General features: G+C 43.2%; 1 protein-coding gene and 1 pseudogene across 2 annotated transcripts in view; one reads left to right on the top strand and one right to left on the bottom strand.

The window, feature by feature from the left end:
- Nucleotides 1-3490: 3490 nt before the first annotated feature.
- Nucleotides 3491-27502, bottom strand: part of LOC138071347 (protein BEX2) — a 54487-nt gene continuing 30475 nt past the window's right edge. Inside the window, exons 2-4 of one of the 2 annotated variants that reach the window (XM_068962882.1) lie at nt 25498-25716; nt 4235-4320; nt 3491-3882 (exon numbers count right to left, since the gene is read on the bottom strand). In XM_068962882.1, coding sequence (XP_068818983.1) covers nt 3491-3874 — 384 coding nt within the window. In that variant the 5' untranslated portion in view covers nt 3875-3882; nt 4235-4320; nt 25498-25716. The remainder of the gene's footprint in view (nt 3883-4234; nt 4321-25497; nt 25717-27502) is intronic. The other variant, XM_068962883.1, reaches the window with a different exon arrangement.
- LOC138071345 (E3 ubiquitin-protein ligase RNF168-like) lies at nt 23868-25892 on the top strand (annotated as a pseudogene).

The raw sequence follows: 27502 nt of genomic DNA, 5'->3' as shown, positions 1-27502 counted from the left end.
ATGAAATTGCTGAGTCCTAGTCATTGGAAATTCCCGTCCTCCATGTACTTGTATTTGTTATTGTTGCTTAGTCGCTAAGTCGTGTCTGACTCTTTGTGACCCAATGGACTGTGGCCCGCCAGGCTCCTCTATTCATGGGATTTACCAGCCAAGACTCCTGGAGTGGGTTGCCATTTCTGTCTCCAGAGGATCTTTCCAACCCAGGGACTGAGCCCACATCTCCTGTATTGGCAGGCAGATTCTTTACCAATGAGCCCCGGGGAAGCCTAATGTACTTATGCTAGTCCTCCAAATTTTGTGTTTCTCGAAAAATACAAATGACTTCTTAATAACATACTCTGTGCCTTATTCAATTAAAGTAGATGATAAAATGGTTTCATATACTTGTTTTTTCATCCTGTTCCTTAGGCCTACCTTTCCTCCAATTGTAACTCCATAATAGAACTTTTTTTGTAGGTATTTACCCAACCAGAAGAGTAATTAGTAAACTGATGATTTATGCCTGCATCTTTCCAACATTGTCAGGCTGACCTCCAATTTTCCTAGCCAATGCTTTTCTTTCTAGAGTTAAACAGGTTATTTTTGCAAATTTGGTTAAGTCTGTTTTCCATTATGCCTGCACCTTTCCAACATTGTCAGTTGACCTCCACTTTTCCTTGCCAATGCTTTTTTTCCTAGAGTTAAACAGATTATTTTGGCAAATTTAATTAAGTATAACTGTTTTCCAAGATATCTGCAAAATACAAGTGTCAAAATCTCAGATGACTGTTTTGGTTATGAAGTTGTCTATGTGATTCCCTTTTCCAACCCTGATGCTACCCTATATTTTCATTGTATAGAACTGACTAATTTCTTTCTTTACATTTTCTGTAGCCTCAGGCCTATGTTGGTTTCAGAAGTTGTGAGACTCTTTCTTAAGCATACACTTTTTTCAGATTCCCAATAGAAAACTTTACATTAGGTTGTTCCTGTCACTTGCAACCTGGCAAGGTCAATAATGCTGCTCAGGAACCCAATTTATTTTTTGTTAGTTTATATAGTTTGTGGTTAAAAATTATGAAACCATTGGAAATTTGAACCATGACTGATAATTAAATAATTGTTTTTCACATTTACTTGTGATTATGATACTGTGGTTATGTTTTAAAAGCATTCTTACCCTTTAGTGAAAAGCATTATTATCCTTTAGCAGGCTTCCCTGGTGGCTCAGCAGTAAAGAATATGCCTGCAATGCAGGAGACCTGGGTTTGATCTGAAAGTTGAAAAGTTCCCCTGGAAGAGAGCATGGCAACCCACTCCAGTATTCTTGGAGGACTAGGACTGAGAGTCTTAGTTCCTTACTGCCTGTTGGCTGTAAGATACTCTGCCTTCTTTGCCATATGGGTCTCTCCAATATGGGTCTTTCCTCAAAGCCACTAAGGGAGTAGAGGGCAGGGAGTCTCCTAGAAAGATAGAAGTCATAATCTTCTGTAACACAATTACAGAAGTGACATCACATCACTTTTGCTGTATTCTATTGATTAGAAATAAGACTTAGTGGTTTTGCCCACATTCAATAGGAGAGACAGTTAAACCATGGAAGCTTCCCTGGTGGCTCAGACAGTAAAGAATCTGCCTGTAATGCAGGAGACCTGGGTTCAATCCCTGGGTCGGGAAGATTCCCAGGAAGAGGGCATGGCAACCTGCTCCAGTATTCTTAGCTGGAGAATCCCATGGACAGAGGAGCCTGCTGGGCTACAGTCCATAGGGTCCCAAAGAGTCGGACTTAATGACTGAAATGACTTCACATGCGTGTGTGCATGAATACTGTATCTCTGGGTAACTTGAAATATACATAGCTTTCTGTCAATGAGAACTTTTTATGTACCTCTATTGCATTTATAAGCTCACTCTAGAGGTCTTTGGATCTGAATCTATTTCTTTTCTGCACAAGTAAGCCATATGCCTTAAGACAAATGTAGTTGAGGACAAGGAAAAAAAAATCACCCAATATCCCACAAAAGATAACCACTGTTAACTTTTTAGTGTATATACTTTCAGTTTTAATTTTTATATAGTAAACCTAAAGGTCTTTTAAATTTTCTCCTGCTTTGCATTTTAATGCTTCTTTCCACTGAATTCAGATAGTCATCTTTATGTTCTTCTAATTATTATGGTTCCTACTGAAGAACTGAGACCATAATAAGTATATACACACTAGTAGCCTTTTAGACATTAATGTGCATCTGAATCACCAGGGAAGTTTGCTAAAAACAGAAGTTCCAGAACTCCATTCAGTAGATTTGGATGGGTACATTTTTAAGAAACTCCTCAGGTGATTCTCACACAGGTGGCTGATGATCATAGTTTTAGAAACACTAGGACATTATTAAATGAATCCAGTGTTCCTTTAGGAATTGAAAATAATCTCTTCTAGAGAATTGAAGTTACATATCCAAGATTATTTTATTCAGGGACTGAATGAGACAACAACTCAGAGCTCTTGATGCAATCATTATTAATTGTATTTTGCCAAGTGCCTACCTTATGTCAGGCAGAGTCACAAACTGACTAGCAGAAAGTGCAGCCCTGAGGGGGAGGAAGGATGCTGGACTGGGGAGATCTATCTTTGGAAGTGAAGTCACTCAGTTGTGTTCGACTCTTTGCGACCCCGTGGACTGTAGCCTACCAGGCTCCTCCGTCCATGGGATTCTCCAGGCAAGGGTACTGGAGTGGGTTACCATTTCCTTCTCCAGGGGATCTTCCCGACCCAGGGATCGAACCCGGGTCTCCCGCATTGGAGGAGACGCTTTAACCTCTGAGCCGCCAGGGAAGCCCGCTATCTTTGGGGACTCTGCTAAATATTTGAAGGGAAAATCTGAGGGTTAGGGGGGAAATCTCAGGGGAAAATCTGAGGTTCTTGCTTAATATGTGGAGATGGGGACAAAAATAGGTAAACACAGTTCAGACACACCAGACCTTGTCTCACAGTCATGTGAAGCAAATATAGTTCCCAATTTGTAAAGAATTCCTGGGTTTATTCATCAGGCTTAAAGATTCAAATTTCATAGCCAAGTCTTTATTAAGTGACTCTATGGCTTTCATAAAGTCATTAAAAATAGCTCCACATCTTCTCAAACTACAGAAATTATAAAAGACATCAACTCATGTCACAGAAATGAGTCCCTGTATTAATCTTTTGGTACATTAATTTCAGCATTTTTCTCTTTATGTATTAGATAAGTATTAAACTTGAAATAAAAAAGAATACATACAGAAATTGCTTTTTAAAACTGCTTTATTTACTTCACAATATATAATAAGCATCGTGCCATGAAACAGGTGAAATTATCCTGTTAACAAAATTTTACAGACTGGGTCAAAACATTCAACTAGAAGCTGGTAATCTGAGACCCACCAGAAATGAGTGGCATCAAAAGGTTTATGACAAAGGTACATCATGAACATGTAAATTTAGGAAGCAAGTGTGTCTCCCTATTAACATCAGGATTTAAGGCATAAGGCAAAACTCATCATTATGTTCATGGTCAGGGGGGTCAGTGCTAACTGCCCGCAAACTGTGACTCAACTGCTTTTCCCTCAGCTTTTGCATGAGTTGTCTCATCTCTTCCCCAATCCTTTCTACATTCTCTTCTCTCATCCTCGCCTGTGGCTTTCCAAGCCTCTGAGTCATGTCCCATCTATAATGTAGAATGGGCTGCCTAACACGGAACCGTCTGCGATTTCCTCTAGGTACACAATATTCACCAGCTCCCAAAGAGAGGGCCAAAGGCTCTCCTTTATTAGCATCTTGCTCTTTTTCATCCTTTTTTTCATTTTCTTCGTTGGCATTTTCCATGGTGAGATTTTTCAGCACTTGTTCCTCTTTGGGCATCACTGCTCCTAGGAGACAAAAGACAGGAAAAGCGACTGCATTTTTGGTGGATAGATCAGCACCGAGGACAGAGGCCTTACTACGAATGTTCAGAGGTCTAGATATCATGGTTTCCTTTCTTTCTTTCTTTTAATTTTCACACCTGAAAGGCTTCGTGCGTCCTCTAGGGGCCCCCCAGTCCGAGCCCTCCCCATTCCTTCTCAGTTCTTTCTCCTCCCTCTTCCCAAACCCACCATTTTCCCTACAGATCCATCCCCTAGGCCATTTCAAACATCAAAATGGAGGTCGGGGCTTGGGGAAGTTGAGAGCGGGTATGACGGGGTTCTGCACCCCCCTACGCACACTGTCCCCTGCACCGACCTTAGCCTATCCTGGTTGTCTCCTCCTCCTCCCGATTCCTGCTGCAAAGTGAGTTGCTGCAACACTTGACACGTAGACCCGCAGACCTAAGTGGATGGAGGGAGGGAGTGCTGTCACCAAGCTCTCGGTGCTGAACCACCGCTCCTCCCCCGGCCCCGCCACCCCCCGAGACCATCGTCCCCCGCCCCACTCCCGGGTTCACCATGGCCCTGCAGAAATTCAGGGACGATTTCCCATCGCTCTGCGTTGCTCTGCTGCCCTCCCTGGAACCCCGTCCCTCCCCCTCCCGCACGCCCACCCCAGGGGGCCCCTATTTCTGTTCCAGGAAAGCCGGGGTGTGGAAAGAACTCGCCGGGACTCTCCGCACTGAAACCCTGCTTGGGCCTCAAGGGTTGGTTGGCCACTGCCTCCCTGGCGTCAGCACGCGGGCCCCGGGGCCCTTACCTGCTCCGCTTGCCGCGGGCCCGATGCCAGCCCGCTGAGCTCAGGGCAGCGGGGAGCTGATAACCAGACAGGAGTGACGCCTGCACCTAAGGCTGCAACGCTCTGCAGCCCGCGGTCACGTGAGGGCCCCGCCTCATCGCCGAGCTCGCCTTCCGATCCCCCTCCCCCAACCCCCAATAGGAGCCGCCCCTCCACCTCTGCACGCAAGAACCTCCCAGTCCACACAGCTGTGTGCTAGGCTCTGGGCTCAGCTCAGTCCTCTCCAATCTGAGACCCATAGGTGGCCTCGCTGCCCTATCCTTGGGGTTTGACCTTCTCCAGGTACAATGGAGTGTCTACATCTCCCAACCACTCCAAGGCCTTGGTATTAATTTTGGCCTTTTCTGCTTTTTTTACTCTTGTTCTGTTTAGCTGTATATTGACTTCCTACTAATTTCTCTTTATTTCCATTTTAAAAATCAGTATGTCTCAAAAAGACCCTGAGAATTAGGAAATTTCATTTTTGAAAGACATGTTTCAAGCTGGGGAAGTAAAACAGAAAAAAGAAAAAAGCAAACCAAACCTCATTATTTATATTCTCTTGCACCTCACAGAAAATATTTTCTGTGGATTCCACACAGCTTCATTTTGAGAACTTTCTAAATTGTTTCATGGAATAAAAAAAATGGGGGAATCTTTCTAAACACACACAGTTGGTGTTTTGAAAATGATCTGTGGAAGTTAACCTTCAAGGAGAAGTCTGTTTGCCAAATCTTGGCTGTTTTATGTAAGCAATCTACCTTTTTCCCCCTTCTGGGACAGATTTCAAATCTTATTAATAAACATTTATATTTTATTCTACTATAATAAACATTCATTAAATATGGAAAGCATTTGCTGGCAATTGAAGTCATCTGTTGAAATTTAACAGCTATTATTAAAGATGGTTTTGAAGACCTAAGCAAAGGGAAGGGCCTTGAGGCAGAAGCAGGTTGAGGGATACAGAGATAATGGCCTCACCCCATCCTGTCAAGAGATTGGGAAGGGATTGGTCTTCCTGCTGTCACATTCCAGAATATCTCATTTCCCATATTCAAGCTCCTGGCAGTTGCTTACTCCAAAAATATAGATGGGCAGGTGACCAGGGTCTTGACCTGAGTAAATTCCTTTGATTTCTTCCCTCCATTTTCCCTCCAAATCCAACCTAGAAACATACCTCCCAGATAGATGAGGGAAACTAGATGGGGCTCTTCCACACCTCTGTGGTTTGGGATTCCAAGAATTGCAGAAAAGTAATTGCCATGGAGAGAAGCACTGTAAATTTCCATGTCCAGAATGGGGAAATCTACATATTTTCATAAACCATATAATACGTGTTCTTTGGGCGCTCTCTTCTTCATTTAGCATAATGTTTTCAAATCTCATGGCAACATATGATCAATCATTTGAGGAACTGCCAAATTGTTTTTCAAAGTGGTTGACCACTTTACATTTCCACCAACACTGTATGAGAATTCTGAATTTGCCACATCCTCACCATATATTGTCAGCTGAAACTTTGTATCTACTCATATTAGTGGGCATAAAGTTTACAATGTGAAAGCTGTGAGTTCAGTTTTATGTGAGGACTTATTGAGGACCATAGCTGGGAGACAGCCTCTCAGCTAGCTCTGGGGAACTGCTTTGAAGATGTGAGAGGTCAGTATATTTATGATTTTCATGAAGGAGGTATGTGCAATCAAGCACAAATCTCAGTAGAAGGTTGTTGCTACTCACGAGGACCAGATATCTCTGATAATGATTTTAAATCCTTTGCTAGGTATGTGAAGATGCAAAAAATCAGGTTCATAAAGTTGTGTCCCCAAAATATTTAATTATCTGAAGGATCTGAAGGCCTATTCTGCCAGTTTTCCCAGAGTAGAGAGTACCTCATTCCTGAGCTCCTTGAAGAATGTGTTCAAAGTCAGTGACTGCAGTAGCTGAGTGACTTCATTCTTATAGAACTAGATTGGTGAGTGACCTATTTTTGTTGTCAGTGCTCCTACCCCTCCTCCTCTTCCCACTTCATGGTAATAAATTCAACCATGTTTTGGGAGGCATTTCATGACTATTTTATCCCACAGAGATAGGAATGCTCATTCCTAGGTCAGGCAAAGATTTCATTGATAGGTCACTCAGTGTGCTAATACTGGATTAGGCACTGTTAGTTCAGTATAGTCACTCAGTCATGTCCGACTCTTTGCGACCCCATGAATCGCAGCACACCAGGCCTCCCTGTCCATCACCAACTCCCGGAGTTCACTCAGACTCACGTCCATCAAGTCAGTGATGCCATCCAGCCATCTCATCCTCTGTCGTCCCCTTCTCCTCCTGCCCCCAATCCCTCCCAGCATCAGAGTCTGTTCCAATGAATCAACTCTTCACATGAGGTGGCCAAAGTACTGGAGCTTCAGCTTTAGCATCATTCCTTCCAAAGAAATCCCAGGGTTGATCTCCTTCAGAATGGACTGGTTGGATCTCCTTGCAGTCCAAGGGACTCTCAAGAGTCTTCTCCAACACCACAGTTCAAAAGCATCAGTTCTTCGGTGCTCAGCCTTCTTCACAGTCCAACTCTCACATCCATACATGACCACAGGAAAAACCATAGCCTTGACTAGACGGACCTTAGTCGGCAAAGTAATGTCTCTGCTTTTGAATATGCTATCTAGGTTGGTCATAACTTTTCTTCCAAGGAGTAAGCGTCTTTTAATTTCATGGCTGCAGTCACCATCTGCAGTGATTTTGGAGCCCCCCAAAATAAAGTCTGACACTGTTTCCACTGTTTCCCCATCTATTTCCCATGAAGTGATGGGACCGGATGCCATGATCTTCGTTTTCTGAATGTTGAGCTTTAAGCCAACTTTTTCACTCTCCTCTTTCACTTTCATCAAGAGGCTTTTTAGCTCCTCTTCCCTTTCTGCCATAAGGGTGGTGTCATCTGCATATCTGAGGTTATTGATATTTCTCCCAGCAATCTTGATTCTAGTTTGTGCTTCCTCCAGTCCACCATTTCTCATGATGTACTCTGGATATAAGTTAAATAATCAGGATGACAATATACAGCCTTGACATGCTCCTTTTCGTATTTGGAACCAGTCTGTTGTTCCATGTCCAGCTGTAACTGTTGCTTCCTGACCTGCATACAGATTTCTCAAGAGGCAGGTTAGGTGGTCTGGTATTCCCATCTCTCTCAGAATTTTTCACAGTTTATTGTGATCCACACAGTCAAAGGCTTTGGCATAGTCAATAAAGCAGAAAGAGATGATTTTCTGGAACTCTCTTGCTTTTTCCATGATCCAGCGGATGTTGGCAATTTGATCTCTGGTTCCTCTGCCTTTTCTAAAACCAGCTTGAACATCAGGGAGTTCACGGTTCATGTATTGCTGAAGCCTGGCTTGGAGAATTTTGAGCATTACTTTACTAGCATGTGAGATGAGTGCAATTTTGTGGTTGTTTGAGCATTCTTTGGCATTGCCTTTCTTTGGAATTGGAATGAAAACTGAGCTTTTCCAGTCGTGTGGCCACTGCTGAGTTTTCCAAATTTGCTGGCATATTGAGTGCAGCACTTTCACAGCATCATCTTTCAGGATTTGAAACAGCTCAACTGGAATGCCATCACCTCCACTAGCTTTGTTCATAGTGATGCTTTCTAAGGCCCGCTTGAGTTCACATTCCAGGATGTCTGGCTCTAGATGAGTGATCACACCATCTTGATTATCCGGGTCATGAAGATCTTTTTTGTACAGTTATTCTGTGTATTCTTGCCATCTCTTTTTAATAGCTTCTGCTTCTGTTAGGTCCAGACCATTTCTGTCCTTTATTGAGCCCATCTTTGCATGAAATGTTCCCTTGGTATCTCTAATTTTCTTGAAGAGATCTCTAGTCTTTCCCATTCTGTTGTTTTCCTCTATTTCTTTGCATTGATCGCTGAGGAAGGCTTTCTTATCTCTTCTTGGTATTCTTTGGAACTCTGCATTCAGATGCTTATATCTTTCCTTTTCTCCTTTGCTTTTCACCGCTCTTCTTTTCACAGCTACTTGTAAGGCCTCCCCAGACAGCCATTTTGCTTTTTTGCATTTCTTTTCCATGGGGATGGTCTTGATCCCTGTCTCCTGTACAATGTCCACAGTAGCCCAAATATTTGGGCCATCTGACCTACTAGTCTTTGTTGGTCTAGGAAATGATTCCCTCTTATTTCTTCTTCTCATATCTAGTGTTACACTATCATAATCAATTGATCTTATAGAACTATGTATTTGGCCAACTGTTTCAAGTCACCTTTTTTTTGCAGCCAACGATGGAGAACCTCTATATAGTCAGCAAAAACAAGACTGGGAGCTGACTGTGGCTCAGATCATGAACTCCCTATTACCAAATTCAGACTTAAATTGAAGAAAGTCAGGAAAAACACTAGACCATTCAGGTATGACCTAAATCAAATCCCTTATGATTATACAGTGGAAGTGATAAATAGATTCAAGGGATTAGATCTGATAGACAGAGTGCCTGGAGAACTATGGATGGAGGTTCACAACATTGTACAGGAGGCAGTGATTAAGACCATTGCCAAGAAAATGAAATGCAAAAAGGCAAAATGGTTGTCCAATGAGGCCTTACAAATAGCTAAGAAAAGAAGAGAAGCCAAAGCAAAGGAGAAAAGGAAAGATACACCCATTTGAATGCAGGGTTCCAAAGAAAAGCAAGGAGAGATAAGAAAGCTTTCCTCAGTGATCAATGCAAAGAAATAGAGGAAAACAATAAGATGAGAAGGACTAGAGATTTCTTCAAGAAAATTAGATACCAAGGGAACATTTCACGCAAAGTTGGGCTCAATAAAGGACAGAGGTGGTATGGACCGACAAGAAGTTGAAGATATTAAGAAAAGGTGACAAGAATACACAGGAAAACTATACAAAAAAGATCTTCATGACCCAAATAATCACAATGGTGTGATCACTCACCTAGAGCCAGACATCCTGGAATGTGAAGTTAAGTGGGCCTTAAGAAGCATCACTATGAACAAAGCTAGTGTAGGTGATGGAATTTCAGTTGAGCTATTCCAAATCCTAAAAGATGATGCTGTGAAAGTTCTGCACTCAATATGCCAGCAAATTTGGAAAACTCAGCAGTGGTCACAGGACTGGAAAAGGTCACTTTTCATTCCAATCCCAAAGAAAGACAATGCCAAAGAATGCTCAAACAACTGCACAGTTGCACTCATCTCACACGCTAGCAAATTAATGCTTAAAATTCTCTAAGCCAGGCTTCAATACTACATGAACCATGAACTTCCAGATGCTCAAGCTTGATTTAGAAAAGGCAGAGGAACCAGAAATCAAATTTCCAACATCCATTGGAACATCGAAAAAGTGAGAGAGTTCCTAAAAAACATCTGCTTCTGCTCTATTGACTATGCTAAAGCCTTTGACTCTGTGGATCACAAAAAAACTCTGGAAAAGTCTTAAAGAGATGGGAATACTAGACCACTTGACTTGTCCTCTGAGAAATCTACATGCAGATCAAGAAGAAACAGTTAGAACTGGGCTTGACACAACAGACTGGTTCCAAATTGGGAAAGGAGTACATCAAAACTGTATATTGTCAGCCTGCTTATTTAACTTATATCCAGAGTACATCATGAGAAATGGTGGGCTGGAGGAAGCACAAACTAGAATCAAGATTGCTGGGAGAAATATCAATAACCTCAGATATGCAGATGACACCACCCTTATGGCAGAAGGTGAAGAAGAACTAAAGAACCTCTTGATGAAAGTGAAAGAGGAGAGTGAAGAAGATGGCTTAAAACTCAACATTCAGAAAACTAAGATCATGGCATCTGGTCCCATCACTTCATGGCAAATAGATGACAAAACAATGGAAACAGTGACGGATTTTATTTTGAGGGACTCCAAAATCACTGCAGATGATGATTGCCATGAAATTAAAACAAAACCCTTGCTCTTTGGAAGAAAAGTTATGACCAACCTAGACAGCGTATTAGAAAGCAGAGACATTATTTTGCCAGCAAAGGTCTGTCTAGTCAAATCTTTGGTTTTTACAGTAGTATGGTTTTTACAGTAGTATGGTTTTTACAGTATGTATGGATGTGAGAGTTGGACTATAAAAATGCTGAGCACAGAAGAATTGATGCTTTTGAACTGTGGTGTTGGGGAAGACTCTTGAGAATCCCTTGAGTGCAGAGACCCAACCAGTCTGTCCTGAAGGAAATCAGTCTTGAATATTCATTGGAAGGACTGATGCTGAGGCTGAAGCTCCAACATTTTGGCCACCTGATTCAAAGAACTGACTTATTTGAAAAGACCCTAATGCTGGGAATGATTGAAGGTGTGAGGACAAGCGGTTGACTCAGGATGAGACGGTTGGATGACTCAATGAACACGAGTTTGAGCAAGCTCCAAGAGTGGGTGATGGATAGGGAAGTCCGGTGTGCTGCAGTCCATGGGGTCGAAAAGAGTCGGACATGACTGAGCGACTGAACTGAACTGAACTGAAAGACACAGGAATTCAGGACAATGGAGTGGGATGGTTACTGAAAACAGGACAAAGGTCTCAGAGCTCTAGACTGACTGCCTAGTAATTTCTACCTCAATCCCCCCGTCTAGAGATGGAGACTCTAACTGCCATTATGACGAAAGGGGAGATGACCAATCTGGCTTCTTCAAGCTGTGTAGGGGTGTCATTAAGGGATGGCAGTTAGGTCTCCACCAGGGGGACGATCTAGCGGACCTCAGTATGTCATCTTAGGCTCCATTTCTATAATCATTAGAAGTTTGATAGCTTCTATGTGAAACATTACAACGCAAGAGAGACAATTTAGAATACAAGGACCAAAAAGCAATAAGAGCAAAACACGGCTTCAGATCAGGACCAGGGGTTTCCACCGGATGGAAGTTGATGTCTAGTTCTATAGGGTGGTCCCAAAAGGAGAAGTGGAATCAGCCATTGCCTAGACTTGACTTTTCATATCCTGGGCCCTTTTTGAACAGTTGTCCTTTCAGTCCTTCTAAAGGAGTGTATTGATATTCCAAACACTGAGAATTTTCCTGTGAATTTTCTACTGGGGGTGTTAGATGGTCCTTGTGATTTTCTCCAGGAGAATTCCAAGGCTTTATCTGTGTGTGAGGAATCCAGGCATCAATACTTGTAACCTTACCAGAGGTGGGCGAAGAGAGAATAACAGAATTAGGTCCCTCCCATGTGGGAGTTAAGGTCAGACTATTGTCAGGAATAGCCTTTACTAACACCAAGTTCCCACGATTATATAAGGACTTTTTATTTTCTTTTGGTTGTGAGATCTCATTTTCTAAGGATTGTAACTATTTTTTGAAAAGAAGTTAGTGACATATTTTGTTAGTTCGGCGGTTTCTTGATCTAGAAGTAAATTTCAGAAGGGCTGAGTCCCAGTGACTGTGGAGGATTTCTTATTCTCACAAGATCTAAAGGAAGTGATGAAGTCCGGGAAAGATGAGTCTCTTGTGAGAGTTTTCATAAATGTCTCTTAATCATACTATTAGCTTTTTCTACCTTCCCAGAGGATTGAGGCCTCCAGGCACAGTGTAAATGAAACTCGATTCTTAGGGCCTGGGAGATGCCCTGTGCTATTGTAGTCTTAAAGGCAGGGCCATTCCACGTGGCAGGCCAAAGCTAGGAAAGATCTCCTATATTAAAGTTTTAACAACTTCTTTTGCTTGTTCTATTCTACAAAGGAAAGCCTCTATGCACTCGGTAAAGGTATCAACCCAATCCAGTAGGTATTGATGTCCCTTGGCTTTTGACATATGAGTGAAATCTATCCAGTCCTCTCCAGGATATCTTCCTGTACACTGAAAGCCTGGGAGAGCTGACTGGTTGTTACAGGCATTATTCTTTTGGCAGACTTCACATCCTTTAACAATCTAGCTTACAGTCTTTATTAATCTTTTTCCCTTGAAAAGACTCTTAGCATGTTGGTAAGTATTTTCAATTCCCAAATGGAAAGTTTGCTGTAGAGTTTTAAGGATTTTTCACTGGGTGCTGTAGGGCAATACAAGTTTTTCATTTTCTGTTTGAAGCCATCCAGAGGGGAGTAGAGTATCTCCAAGAGAGAGGGTGTTGACATTTCTCGGGAGACTACTGGGATTTTATGTCACTGGGGCTCTTATTCCAGAGGAGGGGAGCCTGAGTATTAAAAGACTGGATGGCTGCCTTCTTTTACCTGTTGGTCGGCTCTCCTATTTCCCACTGTTATGTCAGAATCATCCCTTTGATGGCCCCAACAGCCACTTCTTTGGGTAGTTTAATTGCATCTAAGAGGCACATAATTTCTTGGTAATATTTAATGGGACGGCCATCTGAGGTTTTAGAACTAAACAGACATTTCTCCAAAGAAGACATACAAATGGCTAACAAACACATGAAAAAACGCTCAACATCACTCATTATCAAAGAAATGCAAATCAAGACCACAATGAGGTACCATTTCACACCAGTCAGAATGGCTGCAATCCAAAAGTCTACAAGCAACAAATGCTGGAGAGGGTGTGGAGAAAAGGGAACCCTCTTACATTGTTGGTGGGAATGCAAACTAGTACGGCCACTATGGAGAACAGTGTGGAGATTCCTTAAAAATTTGCAAATAGAACTGCCTTATGACCCAGCAATCCCACTGCTGGGCATACACACCAAGGAAACCAGAATTGAAAGAGACACGCGTACCCCAGTGTTCATCACAGCACTGTTTATAATAGCCAGGACATGGAAACAACTTAGATGCCCATCAGCAGACGAATGGATAAGAAAGCTGTGGTACGTATACACAATGGAGTATTACTCAGCCATTAAAAAGAATACATTTGAATCAGTTCTAATGAGGTGGATGAAACTGGAGCCTAGTATACAGAGTGAAGTAAGCCAGAAAGAAAAGCGCCAATACAGTATACTAACACATATATATGGAATTTAGAAAGATGGTAATGATAACCCTGTATGCGAGACAGCAAAGGAGACACAGATGTATAGAACAGTCTTTTGGACTCTGTGCGAGAGGGTGAGGGTGGGATGATTTGTGAGAATGGCGTTGAAACATGTAAATTATCATATGTGAAACGGATCACCAGTCCAGGTTTGATGCATGATACAGGGTGCTCGGGGCTGGTGCACTGGGATGTCCCAGAGGGATGGTATGGAGAGGGAGGTGGGAGGGGGGTTCAGGATGGGGAACACGTGTACAGCCATGGCAGATTCATGTTGATGTATGGCAAAACCAATACAGTATTTTAAAGTAAAAAAAAATAAAAATAAAGTTTCTTTCCTTCCAGATAGCAGCGTGAAAATGAAGGACTAAATAAACATATTTAGAATCAGTATAGATGTTCACTCTCTTGTCAGTCTCCAGCTCTAAGGTCCTGGTTAAAACAGTCAATTCAGCTAATTGAGCACTAGTTCTAGGAGATAGGGGATTACTTTATAAAATTTTAGATAATGTGACTATTGCCTATCCTGCTCTTTGTTACAAAAAGTTTAAACGGTCTCTTGCAGGCAGGCTGAGGAACTTCCCAGGTGGTACTAGTGGTAAGGAACCTGCCTGCAATTCAGGAGACCTGGGTTCGATCTCTGGTGGGGATGATCTCCTGGAGAAGGACATGACAACCCACTCCAGTATTCTTGCCTAGAGAACCCATGCACAGAGGAGCTTGGCAGGCTACAGTCTATAGTGTTGCACAGAGTTGGACATGACCGAAGCAACTTAGCACCGGCAGGCTGAGAGCAGGAGCCTGAAGAAGAGCCTGTTTTAAAGTCTTAAATGGATGTATTTCTCCAGGTTCCCATTGTAATGCCTTTTGTCCTGACTCTCCATATCTGGGAATCCAAATCCAGCCGTAACTGGTTATGCCAAGGAAACCATGGAGTTGTCTAAGAGTATTAGGGAGTGGATGTTGTAAAATGGGTTCCATTCTTTCTTTTCCCAGGGTTCAAACTCCATGGGAGAGTTTGAGTCCTAAATCTTTGACTTCTTGTTGGCACGTTTGAGCTTTTGATTTTGATATCTTGTAGTCACATGGAGCTAGATAATTAAGAAGGTCACAAATGGCTTGGTTACATTTTTTGTCTGTGTCAGCACAAAGGAGAATGCCATCTACATATTGAAGGACGTTTATAGATTCAGTTGGGTGAAAGGCAGCTAGGTCTTTGGCTAACACCTGCCCGAACAAGTGAGGGCTATCTCTAAACCTTTGAGGCAACTCTGTCTAAGTTGAGTAGAGGAATCAGATGGATCCTCCAAAGCAAACAAAAATTGTGAACTTTGAGCTAAGGGTATGCAAAAAAAAAAAAAGGCAGCCTTCAAATTTAAAACAGTAAAATAAGTGGCTGTTTCTGGGATTTGGAAGAGTAGAGTACAGGGGTTAGGCATGACAGGATTCACAGCTTCATTAATGAGGCGGAGGTCCTGAACTAGACACTGTTCCTCATTAGGCTTTCAAACTCCCAGAATAGTTGTATTATAAGGGCTGTTACATTCTATTAAGAGCCCCTGTCCTTTGAGGTTTTCAATCAAGGGAATAAGTCCCTGTTTCGCCTCTGGCTTTAGAGAGTATTGTTTCTGGTAAGGAAAGTTATTAGGATTTTTAAGAGTTATCTGTACTAGTTGAGCTGAGATGTCTCTTCCTATCTTTTCTCCGGTTTCCCAGACTTCAGGGTTGATTTCTACTTCTGTCAGGAGTAAGCATAAGTTTTCTGTAGATTCTATTTCCATATGGATTGAAGTTTGCCTTTTAGATAGAACATCTCTTCCTAGGATGGGGGTTGGGCTTTCTGGTATTATCAAAAAGGCACGAGAAAAAAGAATAGAATCCCAGTTACAATTCAACTGTTGTGTAAATAATTTTGTAACCAGCTTTCCAGAAATGCCACATATAGTAGCTGACTTGGTAGAAGGAGGACCCAGATTAGAGAGGAGGGCTGAGAAAGTAGCTCCTGTACCAAGCGTGACGATAACAGGATGGCCTCCTACTGTTAGAGTCATCCGAGGCTCCTGTGCGGTGATGAGGACGCGCCAAAGTGGGAAGCCTCTGGTCCCCTCAGTCTTCATCCTGGGTCTGAGTTTCTGACTCCTGAAACCTACGTCCCTGGGGACAGTTACTCTTCCAGTGATCTCCTCTGCAAGTGGGGCAAGGCCTCAGTAGTGACCTCTGCTTGCATTGGGGGCATTGTCCCTTAAAGTGTCCGTCCTTTCCACAACGGAAAGAGGCTCCAGATTCTTGCTTGTGTCCTCCCATCTTTGCAGCCCTGAAGTTAACTCCCTGTAGGGCCATAAGGAGAGATTCCACCTTTCTCTTATCTCTCTTGTCTTTTTCCTTACGTTCCTCCTGATCTCTGTTAAAGAATATTGATGTGGTAGCTTTTAGGAGGCGCTCTAAACCCATATCTGGGCTGAAGGCCAATTTTTGGAGTTTCCTCCAAATATCTGGAGCTGATTGAGTAATAAATTTGTCTTTAAGAATAAATTGGCCCTCTGGGGAGTCTGGGTCCAAATAACTTTTCTCAATGCCTCCCTGAGCCTTTCCAGAAAAGCTATGGGATTTTCCTCCTTTTACTGAGTCACTCCTGATAGTTTGGAGTAGTTTAATGGCTTTGCTCACGATTTTTTTAAGTCTTCCTTAAAGCATAAAGTGAACTCTCTTCCAGTCATCACTGACTTTGTCACGTGCCCAATTAGGATCAGCTATGGGCACTGCCTGGAGTCTTATAGGTAACCAGGATGATTCACTGTCAGATATCCCCTGCAAGCTGGTAGTGTACCATTCATCTCCCCATTCCTGGGCATTTTTAATTACTCTACTTCTTTCATTGTCAGTAAGGGTGCTAGTCAGGATGGGCATAACATCTTTCCATGCCACTTCAAAAGATTGAGATAGACCCTATAGTTGTCAGAATCTTCAGTAAAGCTTCCTAGGTTTAATTCAATTTGTCTTAAATCTTGGAAGGGGAAAGGGACATGAACTTGTATGGGCCCCAACTCCCCATTAGGAACTTCCTGTAATGGAAGGAGGGCAGAATATAGCCTAGAGATCACCGGGGTTGCGTTAGGAGCCACTAGGATGGGAGCTGCTGCTGGAGCTGGAGGTGTCACCAGACACTGTGGAGGCTCCTGTGGGCTAGGTTTGGGCAGCCCTGGATAAGGTAGATGGTTTGAACCCAAAGGTGTGGGGGAAATTATAGGCATCACAGAAGGTGTTTTCTCTCAAGACAAAGAAAACCTGTATATATGGGACTTCTGACCATTTTCCATCTCATCTACAAAACAGGTCTAGTTGGAGGATGGTATTATAATTAAGTGAGCCCTCAGGGGGCCATTTTCCACCATCAGATAGATCACATTGAGGCCATGCCTCGGTGAAGAAAAAGATCCTATGCTTCTTTAACAGGGCCTGAGGGTAAAACTTCTTCCAGTTCTTCAGTATACATATCAAAGGCATCTACTTTGAGCCAAGGATGGAGCTCCAAGAGGTTACTCCCATCTGAAGGAGAGAAGACAAGAGTCCAGTGACTTTTGTCTTTTCTCTGGATCCTCCAATAGAGGGCGTCCCTTCCTTGTGGAGTGGGAGTAAGTTCAGTTCAGTTCAGTTCAGTCACTCAGTCGTGTCCGACTCTTTGCGACCCCATGAATCGCAGCACGCCAGGCCTCCCTGTCCATCACCAACTCCCGGAGTTCACTCAGACTCACGTCCATCGAGTCAGTGATGCCATCCAGCCATCTCATCCTCGGTCGTCCCCTTCTCCTCCTGCCCCCAATCCCTCCCAGCATCAGAGTCTTTTCCAATGAGTCAACTCTTCGCATGAGGTGGCCAAAGTACTGGAATTTCAGCTTCAGCATCATTCCTTCCAAAGAAATCCCAGGGTTGATCTCCTTCAGAATGGACTGGTTGGATCTCCTTGCAGTCCAAGGGACTCTCAAGAGTCTTCTCTAACACCACAGTTCAAAAGCATCAATTCTTCAGTGCTGAGCCTTCTTCAGAGTCCAACTCTCACATCCATACATGACTACTGGAAAAATCATAGCCTTGACTAGATGGACCTTAGTTGGCAAAGTAATGTCTCTGCTTTTGAATATGCTATCTAGGTTGGTCATAACTTTTCTTCCAAGGAGTAAGTGTCTTTTAATTTCATGGCTGCAGTCACCATCTGCAGTGATTTTGGAGCCAAAAAAAAAAAAAATTAAGTCTGACACTGTTTCCACTGTTTCCCCATCTATTTCCCATGGAGTGATGGGACTGGATGCCATGATCTTCGTTTTCTGAATGTTGAGCTTTAAGCCAACTTTTTCACTCTCTTCTTTCACTTTCATCAAGAGGCTCTTTAGTTCCTCTTCACTTTCTGCCATAAGGGTGGTGTCATCTGCATATCTGAGGTTATTGATATTTCTCCCGGCAATCTTGATTCCAGCTTGTGTTGCTTCCAGTCCAGCATTTCTCATGATGTACTCTGCATAGAAGTTAAATAAGCAGGGTGACAATATACATCCTTGATGTACTCCTTTTCCTATTTGGAACCAGTCTGTTGTTCCATGTCCAGTTCTAACTGTTGCTTCCTGACCTGCATACAGATTTCTCAAGAGGGAGGTTAGGTGGTCTGGTATTCCCATCTCTCTCAGAATTTTCCACAGTTTATTGTGATCCACACAGTCAAAGACTTTGGCATAGTCAATAAAGCAGAAAGAGATGTTTTTCTGGAACTCTCTTGCTTTTTCCATGATCCAGTGGATGTTGGCAATTTGATCTCTGGGTCCTCTGCCTTTTATAAAACCAGCTTGAACATCTGGAAGTTCACGGTTCACGTATTACTGAAGCCTGGCTTGGAGAATTTTGAGCATTACTAGCATGTGAGATGAGTGCAATTTTGCGGTTCTTTGAGCATTCTTTGGCATTGCCTTTCTTTGGAATTGGAATGAAAACTGAGCTTTTCCAGTCCTGTGGCCACTGCTGAGTTTTCCAAACTTGGTGGCATATTGAGTGCAGCACTTTCACAGTATCATCTTTCAGGATTTGAAACAGCTCAACTGGAATGCCATCACCTCCACTAGCTTTGTTCGTAGTGATGCTTTCTAAGCCCCCCTTTTAGAACTAACACCCAAAAAAGATGTCCTTTTCATTATAGGGGACTGGAATGCAAAAGTAGGAAGTCAAGAAACACCTGGAGAAACAGGCAAATTTGGTCTTGGAATGCGGAATGAAGTAGGGCAAAGACTAATAGAGTTTTGTCAAGAAAATGCACTGGTCATAGCAAACACCCTCTTCCAACAACACAAGAGAAGACTCTACACATGGACATCACCAGATGGTCAACACCGAAATCAGATTGATTATATTCTTTGCAGCCAAAGATGGAGAAGCTCTATACAGTCAACAAAAACAAGACCAGGAGCTGACTGTGGCTCAGATCATGAACTCCTTATTGCCAAATTCAGATTTAAATTGAAGAAAGTAGGGAAAACTGCTAGACCATTCAGGTATGACCTAAATCATATCCCTTATGATTATACAGTGGAAGTGAGAAATAGATTTAAAGGTCTAGATCTGATAGATAGAGTGCCTGATGAACTATGGAATGAGGTTCGTGACATTGTACAGGAGACAGGGATCAAGACAATCCCCATGGAAAAGAAATGCAAAAAAGCAAAATGGCTGTCTGGGGAGGCCTTATAAATAGCTGTGAAAAGAAGAGAGGCGAAAGCCAAGGAGAAAAGGAAAGATATAAGCACGTGAATGCAGAGTTCCAAAGAATAGCAAAAAGAGATAAGAAAGCCTTCTTCAGCGATCAATGCAAAGAAATAGAGGAAAAGAACAGAATGGGAAAGACTAGAGATCTCTTCAAGAAAATTAGAGATACCAAGGGAATATTTCATGCAAAGATGGGCTCAATAAAGGACAGAAATGGTATGGACCTAACAGAAGCAGAAGATATTAAGAAGAGGTGGCAAGAATACACAGAATAACTGTACAAAAAAGATCTTCATGACCCAGATAATCATGATGATGTGATCACTAATCGAGAGTCAGACATCTTGGAAAGTGAAGTAAAGTGGGCCTTAGAAAGCATCATTACGAACAAAGCTAGTGGAGGTGATGGAATTCCAGTTGAGCTGTTTCAAATCCTGAAAGATGATTCTATGAAAGTGCTGCACTCAACATGCCAGGAAATTTGGAAAACTCAGCAGTGGCCACAGGACTGGAAAAGCTCAGTTTTCATTCCAATTCCAAAGAAAGGCAATGCCAAAGAATGCTCAAACTACCACACAATTGCACTCATCTCACATGCTAGTAAAGTAATGCTCAAAATTCTCCAAGCCAGGCTTCAGTAATACGTGAACCGTGAACTTCCAGATGTTCAAGCTGGTTTTAGAAAAGGCAGAGGACCCAGAGATCAAAGTGCCAACATCCACTGGATCATGGAAAAAGCAAGAGAGTTCCAGAAAAACATCTCTTTCTGCTTTATTGACTATGCCAAAGCCTTTGACTGTGTGGATCACAATAAACTGTGGAACATTCTGAAAGACATGGGAATACCAGACCACCTGACCTGCCTCTTGAGAAATCTGTATGCAGGTCAGGAAGCAACAGTTAGAACTGGACATGGAACAACAGACTGGTTCCAAATAGGAAAAGGAGTACATCAAGGCTGTATATTGTCACCCTGCTTATTTAACTTCTATGCAGAGTACATCATGAGAAACGCTGGACTGGAAGAAACACAAGCTGGAATCAAGATTGCCGGGAGAAATATCAATAACCTCAGATATGCAGATGACACCACCCTTATAGCCAAAAGTGAAGAGGAGCTAAAAAGCCTCTTGATGAAAGTGAAAGAAGAGAGTGAAAAAGTTGGCTTAAAGCTCAACATTCAGAAAACGAAGATCATGACATCTGGTCCCATCATTCCATTGGAAATAGATGGAGAAACAGTGGAAACAGTGTCAGACTTTATTTTTGGGGGCTCCCAAATCACTGCAGATGGTGATTGCAGCCATGAAATTAAAAGACGCTTACTCCTTGGAAGAAAAATTATGACCTACCTAGATAGCATATTCAAAAGCAGAGACATTACTTTGCTGACTAAGGTCCGTCTAGTCAAGGCTATGGTTTTTCCTGTGGTCATGTATGGATGTGAGAGTTGGACTGTGAAGAAGGCTCAGCACTGAAGAATTGATGCTTTTGAACTGTGGTGTTGGAGAAGACTCTTGAGAGTCTCTTGGACTGCAAGGAGATCCAACCAGTCCATTCTGAAGGAGATCAACTCTGGGATTTCTTTGGAAGGAATGATGCAAAGTACTCCAGTAATTTGGCCACCTCATGTGATGAGTTGACTCATTGGAAAAGACTGTGATGCTGGGAGGGATTGAGGGCAGGAGGAGAAGGGGACGACTGAGGATGAGATGGCTGGATGGCATCACTGACTCGATGGACGTGAGTCTGAGTGAACTCCGGGAGTTGATGATGGACAGGGAGGCCTGGCGTGCTGCTATTCATGGGGTCGCAAAGAGTCAGACACTACTGAGCAACTGAACTGAACTGAGACTCATAAATGGCTCTTGGGTCCACAACTATTACTTGTGTCCTGTGTGAGTATCTTTACCTCATCTTTGTCCCTTGGTGTCCCCTTTCCTTGTGGCACCTCCTACATGCTTGATCCTCCTGGAAATTGCTGGCAGGGCTTATGCTGGACTGGATGTACCCCACATGCAGCAGGAGGCAGCATGTGGTCATCCTGGGGTCTGGGGGCCTGAGGGGTTGTGTGATCAAATTGTGGCACCAGGTTTTTAGGGGGTTACTGGGAGGTATGAAGGTGAGACTCAAACTGGGGGGGCTGGTGACAACTTTCTTGGCAAAGCCACCTGGGATGGGGGAGCCTGTCCTTGCCTGCTGAAGGTATTGCAGACCCACACAGCTCTCCCACTAGGCAGCAAGCCCCCTAGGCCCACTTGCTGGCCTCAGTCTCGTGGTTCACCCCATCTGGATCCAGTCGGGATATTTCAAACCCTCACACTCTGGATCTTTGACCTCGTGGAAGCTTCCAGAAATGGGGGGGGGGGCACTGAAATATACTTTCAGTGTCTGAGTGCAAAGGACAAACCCCAGAACTTCTTCTGCACCCCACGTCTCTGAAAGGCCCCCCAGGCTGCCCTCCAAGACCCATTCTCTGCAGTAGACCCTGGCCCACCTCCCACAGGCAGCAGGTGGCCAGGCTTGTGGCAGGAACCTGAGAGTGGAAACAGCAGGTGACTCCTGTGTTGGAAGCTCCAGGTTTTCCTAAGCAAAGGATTTATTATGGAAATGCCCAGCAGCATCCTCAGCATGGGCTTCCTCCTACCACGGAGACAGATGGCAGCCTTCAGCTCCCCAGGCAGCCTCATGGGGGCTAGGGCAGGCTGTAGGGGTCTCTGCCCTGGGAGGGGGTGCCCATGGGAAAGGTGAACTTTGTTCCCCAAAGAGGTGCCTCCTTAAGCCTGACTTGCCCCCAGTCAAGGCCTTGCAGGACAGGAGTATATTTGGGACCCTCCAGGCCCCAACTAGCCCAATGATGACCCACTCAAGGCTTGGCCAGATGCAGGAAGAGAGGGTCTGGGGGTGCATGGGGTGGCACCCATGACCTGCACTGACTGTGGGCATGGGGTTTGTGTGGCTGGAAGTGCTTCCATCCCTTCTAGGTGTTGGGCACGTTTATTTCTGGGGTGGGTCGGAACCCAGGGGCCATCTGAGGAGCAGCTGGGCACTGACTGAGGGTTCCTGAGAGGTGGCTAGTCCAGGACCCGGGGACAGTGGATACAGTGGGCCCAGGAGGAAGGCTCCTGTGAGTGGTGGCTGGATGAGGAGCCCAGCAGGTGCTAGGGGTAGGGAGGGAACAGCCTTCAGAAGGTGAGAGCCTCTAGCATGGTGGGGCACCCAGACCCTGAAGTGTGCTAGCTGCCCTATTCTCAAGGCCCTGAGAGAAAGGTTCCAGAACTCTAGGACCTTGGGTTGAATTGAGGCTTCAGCAGTTTTCTGCGAGAACTCTGCTTTGCTGTTTATCTTCTTGAACTTTAAAGTTAAAGAGTCTTAGAAACTATTTAATCATTCATTTAAAACAAACAAACAAAAAACCTCATTAGCTGTTGCCACCCCCGAAAAAAATAAAGAAAAAGGAGAGAGAAGGTTGTTATGTTCCTAGCCCTTGCAGGACTGCTAGAGCAGTGCCTCCAAGATTAGGCTTTTTAGCTGACCTAGGAGAGGAGATTGTGTTTCCCTGGTGGCTCAGATGGTAAAGAATCTGCCTGCCAATGCAAGAGACCCAGGTTCGATCCCTGGGTGGGGAAGAGCCACTGGAGGAGGAAATGGCAACCCACTCCAGTATTCTTGCCTGGAAGATCCCATGGACATAGGGGCCTTGGTGGGCTACAGTCCACAGGGTTGCAAAGAGTCGGACATGACTGAGCGAGTAACACACAAGAGAGGTGAGGGCGGACTCTGAGCACTGGGAAGTGTGCAGGAATGACTCCACAGCAAGGTCAAACAGAAGTTCTTCTGCTGAGGAAACTGGAGTCCTGAAGGAAGCATCTTCATGGAGGAGTGGCCCAGAGGCTTTGAGACTCGGTGGCCTTGGGCTTGGCTGCCCCAAGCTAAGGGAGAACCCTCAGGTGGTAAGAGGGAGGAAGGGAGCTTGGTGCTTTCCTTCTGCCCTGCTCAGATACTGTTGCCCAGCATCTGCCCTACTGCAACGGTTGTTAATGCCTGGGAGCTGCCAAGGTTTGTTTGTTTCCTTTCTGGATACTTGTCTTGAAAGTGAAGTCGCTCAGTCGTGTCCAACTCTTTGCGACCCCATGGACTGTAGCCTACCAGGCTCCTTGGTCCATGGGATTTTCCAGGCAAGAGTACTGGAGTGGGTTGCCATTTCCTTCTCCAGGGGAATCTTCCCGACCCAGGGATCGAACTCAGGTCTCCCACATTGCAGGCAGACGCTTTAACCTCTGAGCCCCCAGGGAAGCCCGTTCGTACTTGTCTTAAACATGGGCAAATACACCACCTTCCACGGTCATACTGTTTACCTGGCCCTCGGAACACCTTTTTATGTCAAGTGGTTTGATGTGCCCAGTTCCTGAATTGTTGTATTGATGCTGAATACACCTTATTAGCATATTAAAATGGCTGTATGCAAAGACACCATCCCTTCCTTGTTGGAATGCCAGTGCCAGATCTGTGTGGAAATCCTCATTGAGCCTGTGACACTACCTTGTAACCACACGCTCTGTGAAGCATGTTTCAAGTCAACTGTTGAAAAGACAAATTTGTGCTGTTCCAGCTGTCACTGCCAGATTGCTTCCTGGATTCGGTACCATACCCAAAGAAATTCTCTTGTCAATATGGAACTGTGGGAGATAATTCAAAAAGCACTATCCAGAGGAATGCAAACTTAGAGTCTCTGGGCAACAGTCAGAGGAAATCAGCCATCAGCTATCAGCCAGTTCACCTATTAAGTCAACCTAGGGAGTTAAGAAGAGAATATGAAAAGGAGAAAAGCAAGATGGAGGCGGAGTGAGGAGCCAATCAGGAAGAAGAAAACAAAGCCAGTGAAGAATAAATGCAGAGATTACTGGCAGAGGAGGAAGAAGAGGAAAAGAGACAGGCAGAAAAAAAGCACAGAGAGATGGAAGCACAACTGAAAAGTAATAAAACCCTGGCAAGAAGGCAAAGCCTTGATATTAGCAATATCTGTGAGGAAAGTGTCTCAGCTTCCCCCTCGGATTCCAAAAAATCTGATCCTGACACAACCAAGTGACAAAGGAAAAGGAAGAGCAAACAAAAAAACACCGGTGATATTCCAAAGTATTTGTCACCAAATTCTCAACTTGGGTTAGCATCACAGTTTGAAGTTGTAGAAGAAGACGGGAAAACCTCCATGTCCAAGGGGACTGACAGCAGTGATGTGAAGAACCCTACATGGCAAGATACAGAAATTGAGGAAGGTATGCCTGTATTTTCTCCTCAGATATGCCTTGAAGTTCAAAAGCAAGGTGTAGAATCTTCAGTGGAGTCACCTAAACCTAGTTATGTGCCAGAGGTGGAGAATGGTGCCTTGAAGGAAGCCAAAACAGAGCAGTCATGAAAAAGTTATGTGTCGTAAGTCATAAGGAACCTGAAGCCAGAATTCCCTCTTCTGCAGAAGCTGCAATTAAGCCTTATGGTAAAGCTGAGAGTGGATGTACAGTATCAGATATAACCTAGACACTTGAAATAACACAGCTGTGACAGGAAACGAGGAGTCTCACCTACTGACCAATAAAGATATCTCCAAAAAAACCCAACAACAACAACCAGGAATCTTTGTCTGAAGCAGTCAGCAATCCATGCTGTTTTACAAAAAGAACAAAAATGTTCCCCAAATCTTCCTCAGGCCGAGTAAACAAGTTCACTTTACCCCAAGACTGATAGATTTGGAACCTCTTTGAGAGACATAAACAAGAAGAATGGGACAGGTTATTTTCTGCTTCATTACAGCTTCAGAAAGAGGTGGATCAAGAACAAATGAGGCTAACCTGGCCGAAAGGATCCCCAGATGAATATCAGTTATGGGTTATGTCTTCACCTCCAGACAAAGTACTAAATGGACAGAGGAAGAATGCCAAAGATAGAAGCTTTAAAAGATAAACTGATCTAGAGCATCCACCGAAAACCTCAGTTCAGTTCAGTTGCTCAGTCGTGTCCAACTCTTTGCGACCCCATGGACTGCAGCACATCAGGCTTCTCTGTCCATCACCAACTCCCGGAGCTTACTCAAACTCGTGTCCATCGAGTCGGTGATGCTATCCAACCATCTCATCCTCTGTCATCCCCTTCTCCTTCCGCCTGCAATCTTTCCCAGCATCAGGGTCTTTTCAAATGAATCAGTTCTTCTCATCAGGTGGCCAAAGTATTGGAGTTTCAGCTTCAGCATTAGTCCTTCCAATATTCAGGACTGATTTCCTTTAGGACTGACTGGTTGGATCTCCTTGCCTGAAAAAATGAATATTGACAACCTTCTAAGATCCAGTTGAAATGTTAAGATCTAGTTAATGGAAGAAACATACCAAGTACTACTACAGAGAATTGTTCCCAACACTGCTCATTCCCTATGGCCCAGTAAGTCACAGAAGAGTATTTTTCAGATGTTTCAGAGATACACACAGTAATACTTGGGTAAGAAGAGTGTTTTGCATTCTAGTAAAGCAGGATTGTGTAACTCTCTATCATAGATTCTTTATAAATTTTTCATTCTGCTATGTGGGCACACTCATTGTCCCTAATTCAAGAACTGTGTGCTTACAGGGGAGGAATATATAAATGCGTTTTGCCAAACTCAGTTGTAAGCAAGAGTCCCACTCCTTTCCTTTTTTAATAACTGTGACATACTAAGTTTTAGTTGACAGTTGTTATGGATATAAAAATGCCTTAGCCAACTGTCAAGAAAACTTCATTTCCATGTACGTCCCCCAAATGCATATTTTATTGCCTTTGAGCACCTTTTTATCCTGACTAGTAATCAAAGTAACATTATAATATACCAAGTAGCTACGTAATCCAGGCAGTTTAAAATCTCTTTTCTTGTAACTTTTGCATTATATTTGCAGAACACTTGAAAATCACCTTTGACAACTCTAATTTCCATCTCTGCTTTCAGTATTACAGCAATTTCTATGCCTTCAATGGCTTAAGTTGAACATGAAGTCAGAAAAATCAGACTTTCCTAGAAAAGTAGGACTTAGTGTACCGAAAAGAAATCAGACCTTTGATGCAAAAGGAGTTAATCTTGGGTGTGGCTGCCTGGGTAGATTGAGAGTTTGTAAGCGCTGGAACTGAGTGGATGATCAGACAACTGGGTCTAGGATGGAGTAGCAGGTGCAGTTTGGCAAAATATTCTTCCTCATCCTTTCTTTGCTTAATGACACAAAAAACTCTGGATTGTATAGTTTTTCACACTATTCTGTGTAATCTGCTGTTCTACAACACAAAATTGGATTTTATTTTGGCAGAGTTACGTCACTATATCCTATATTGTAGAACCTGTGTAAGCATCTATTTATTTTATTCTGTTATCATTTGTATTGATACTAACTTTTATTTGAGTTTAAGAACAAAAATAGAAAGTATGATACTTAGATTTTGCCTTGTCATACCCTCGAATGTTAAATAAGAAGGGAGCAATTATGTTCTGTGAAATTCAGACATTATTACTTTTTTGTTTCATTATTATCAACAACTTTGAGCAAACAAACAATAGTTCTAACAGCATTTCGACTGATTTCTACTTTGTCATCCTTTTAAGGTCGTAATACAATAAAATGTCTTGGAGCTAATAATTCTAGGTTAAGTTTGTCAGGGTTTTTAAGCATTATTAAGATTTTTTTCCCTCCAAATTTTGAAACTGAAATTCTGTAATCTTTTGCATATGTGATGGCATCTACTTCAATATCGATTGGGTAATTGTGTGTAGAATTCTGATGCTAATTTAAATTTTAGTTTGACCTCTGTCATAAATGGTTATCCTCTGAGTAATGATAGAGCTGAAGTGTAGTTAGCAACTAACCACTTTTGTCTCAATAGACAAAAATCTATCCTTTCATCATACCAATATTTTTTAAGACCAGTTTTGGTTTATATTTTAGGGACTCCTCAAATTTAAAGTTATGCAATTAAATCTTCCTGGAATAGTCCATGACCAAAAAGGAGCAAAACAGTGTAATGTATTAAGGTTTACATATATAATCACGTGTTTGTCTGTGAAAAGTCTTCCTGACTGTAG

Source organism: Capricornis sumatraensis, chromosome X, assembly GCF_032405125.1.
Source record: "Capricornis sumatraensis isolate serow.1 chromosome X, serow.2, whole genome shotgun sequence".
NCBI lineage: Eukaryota > Metazoa > Chordata > Mammalia > Artiodactyla > Bovidae > Capricornis > Capricornis sumatraensis.
This window is presented reverse-complemented; position numbering and strand designations above follow the sequence as displayed.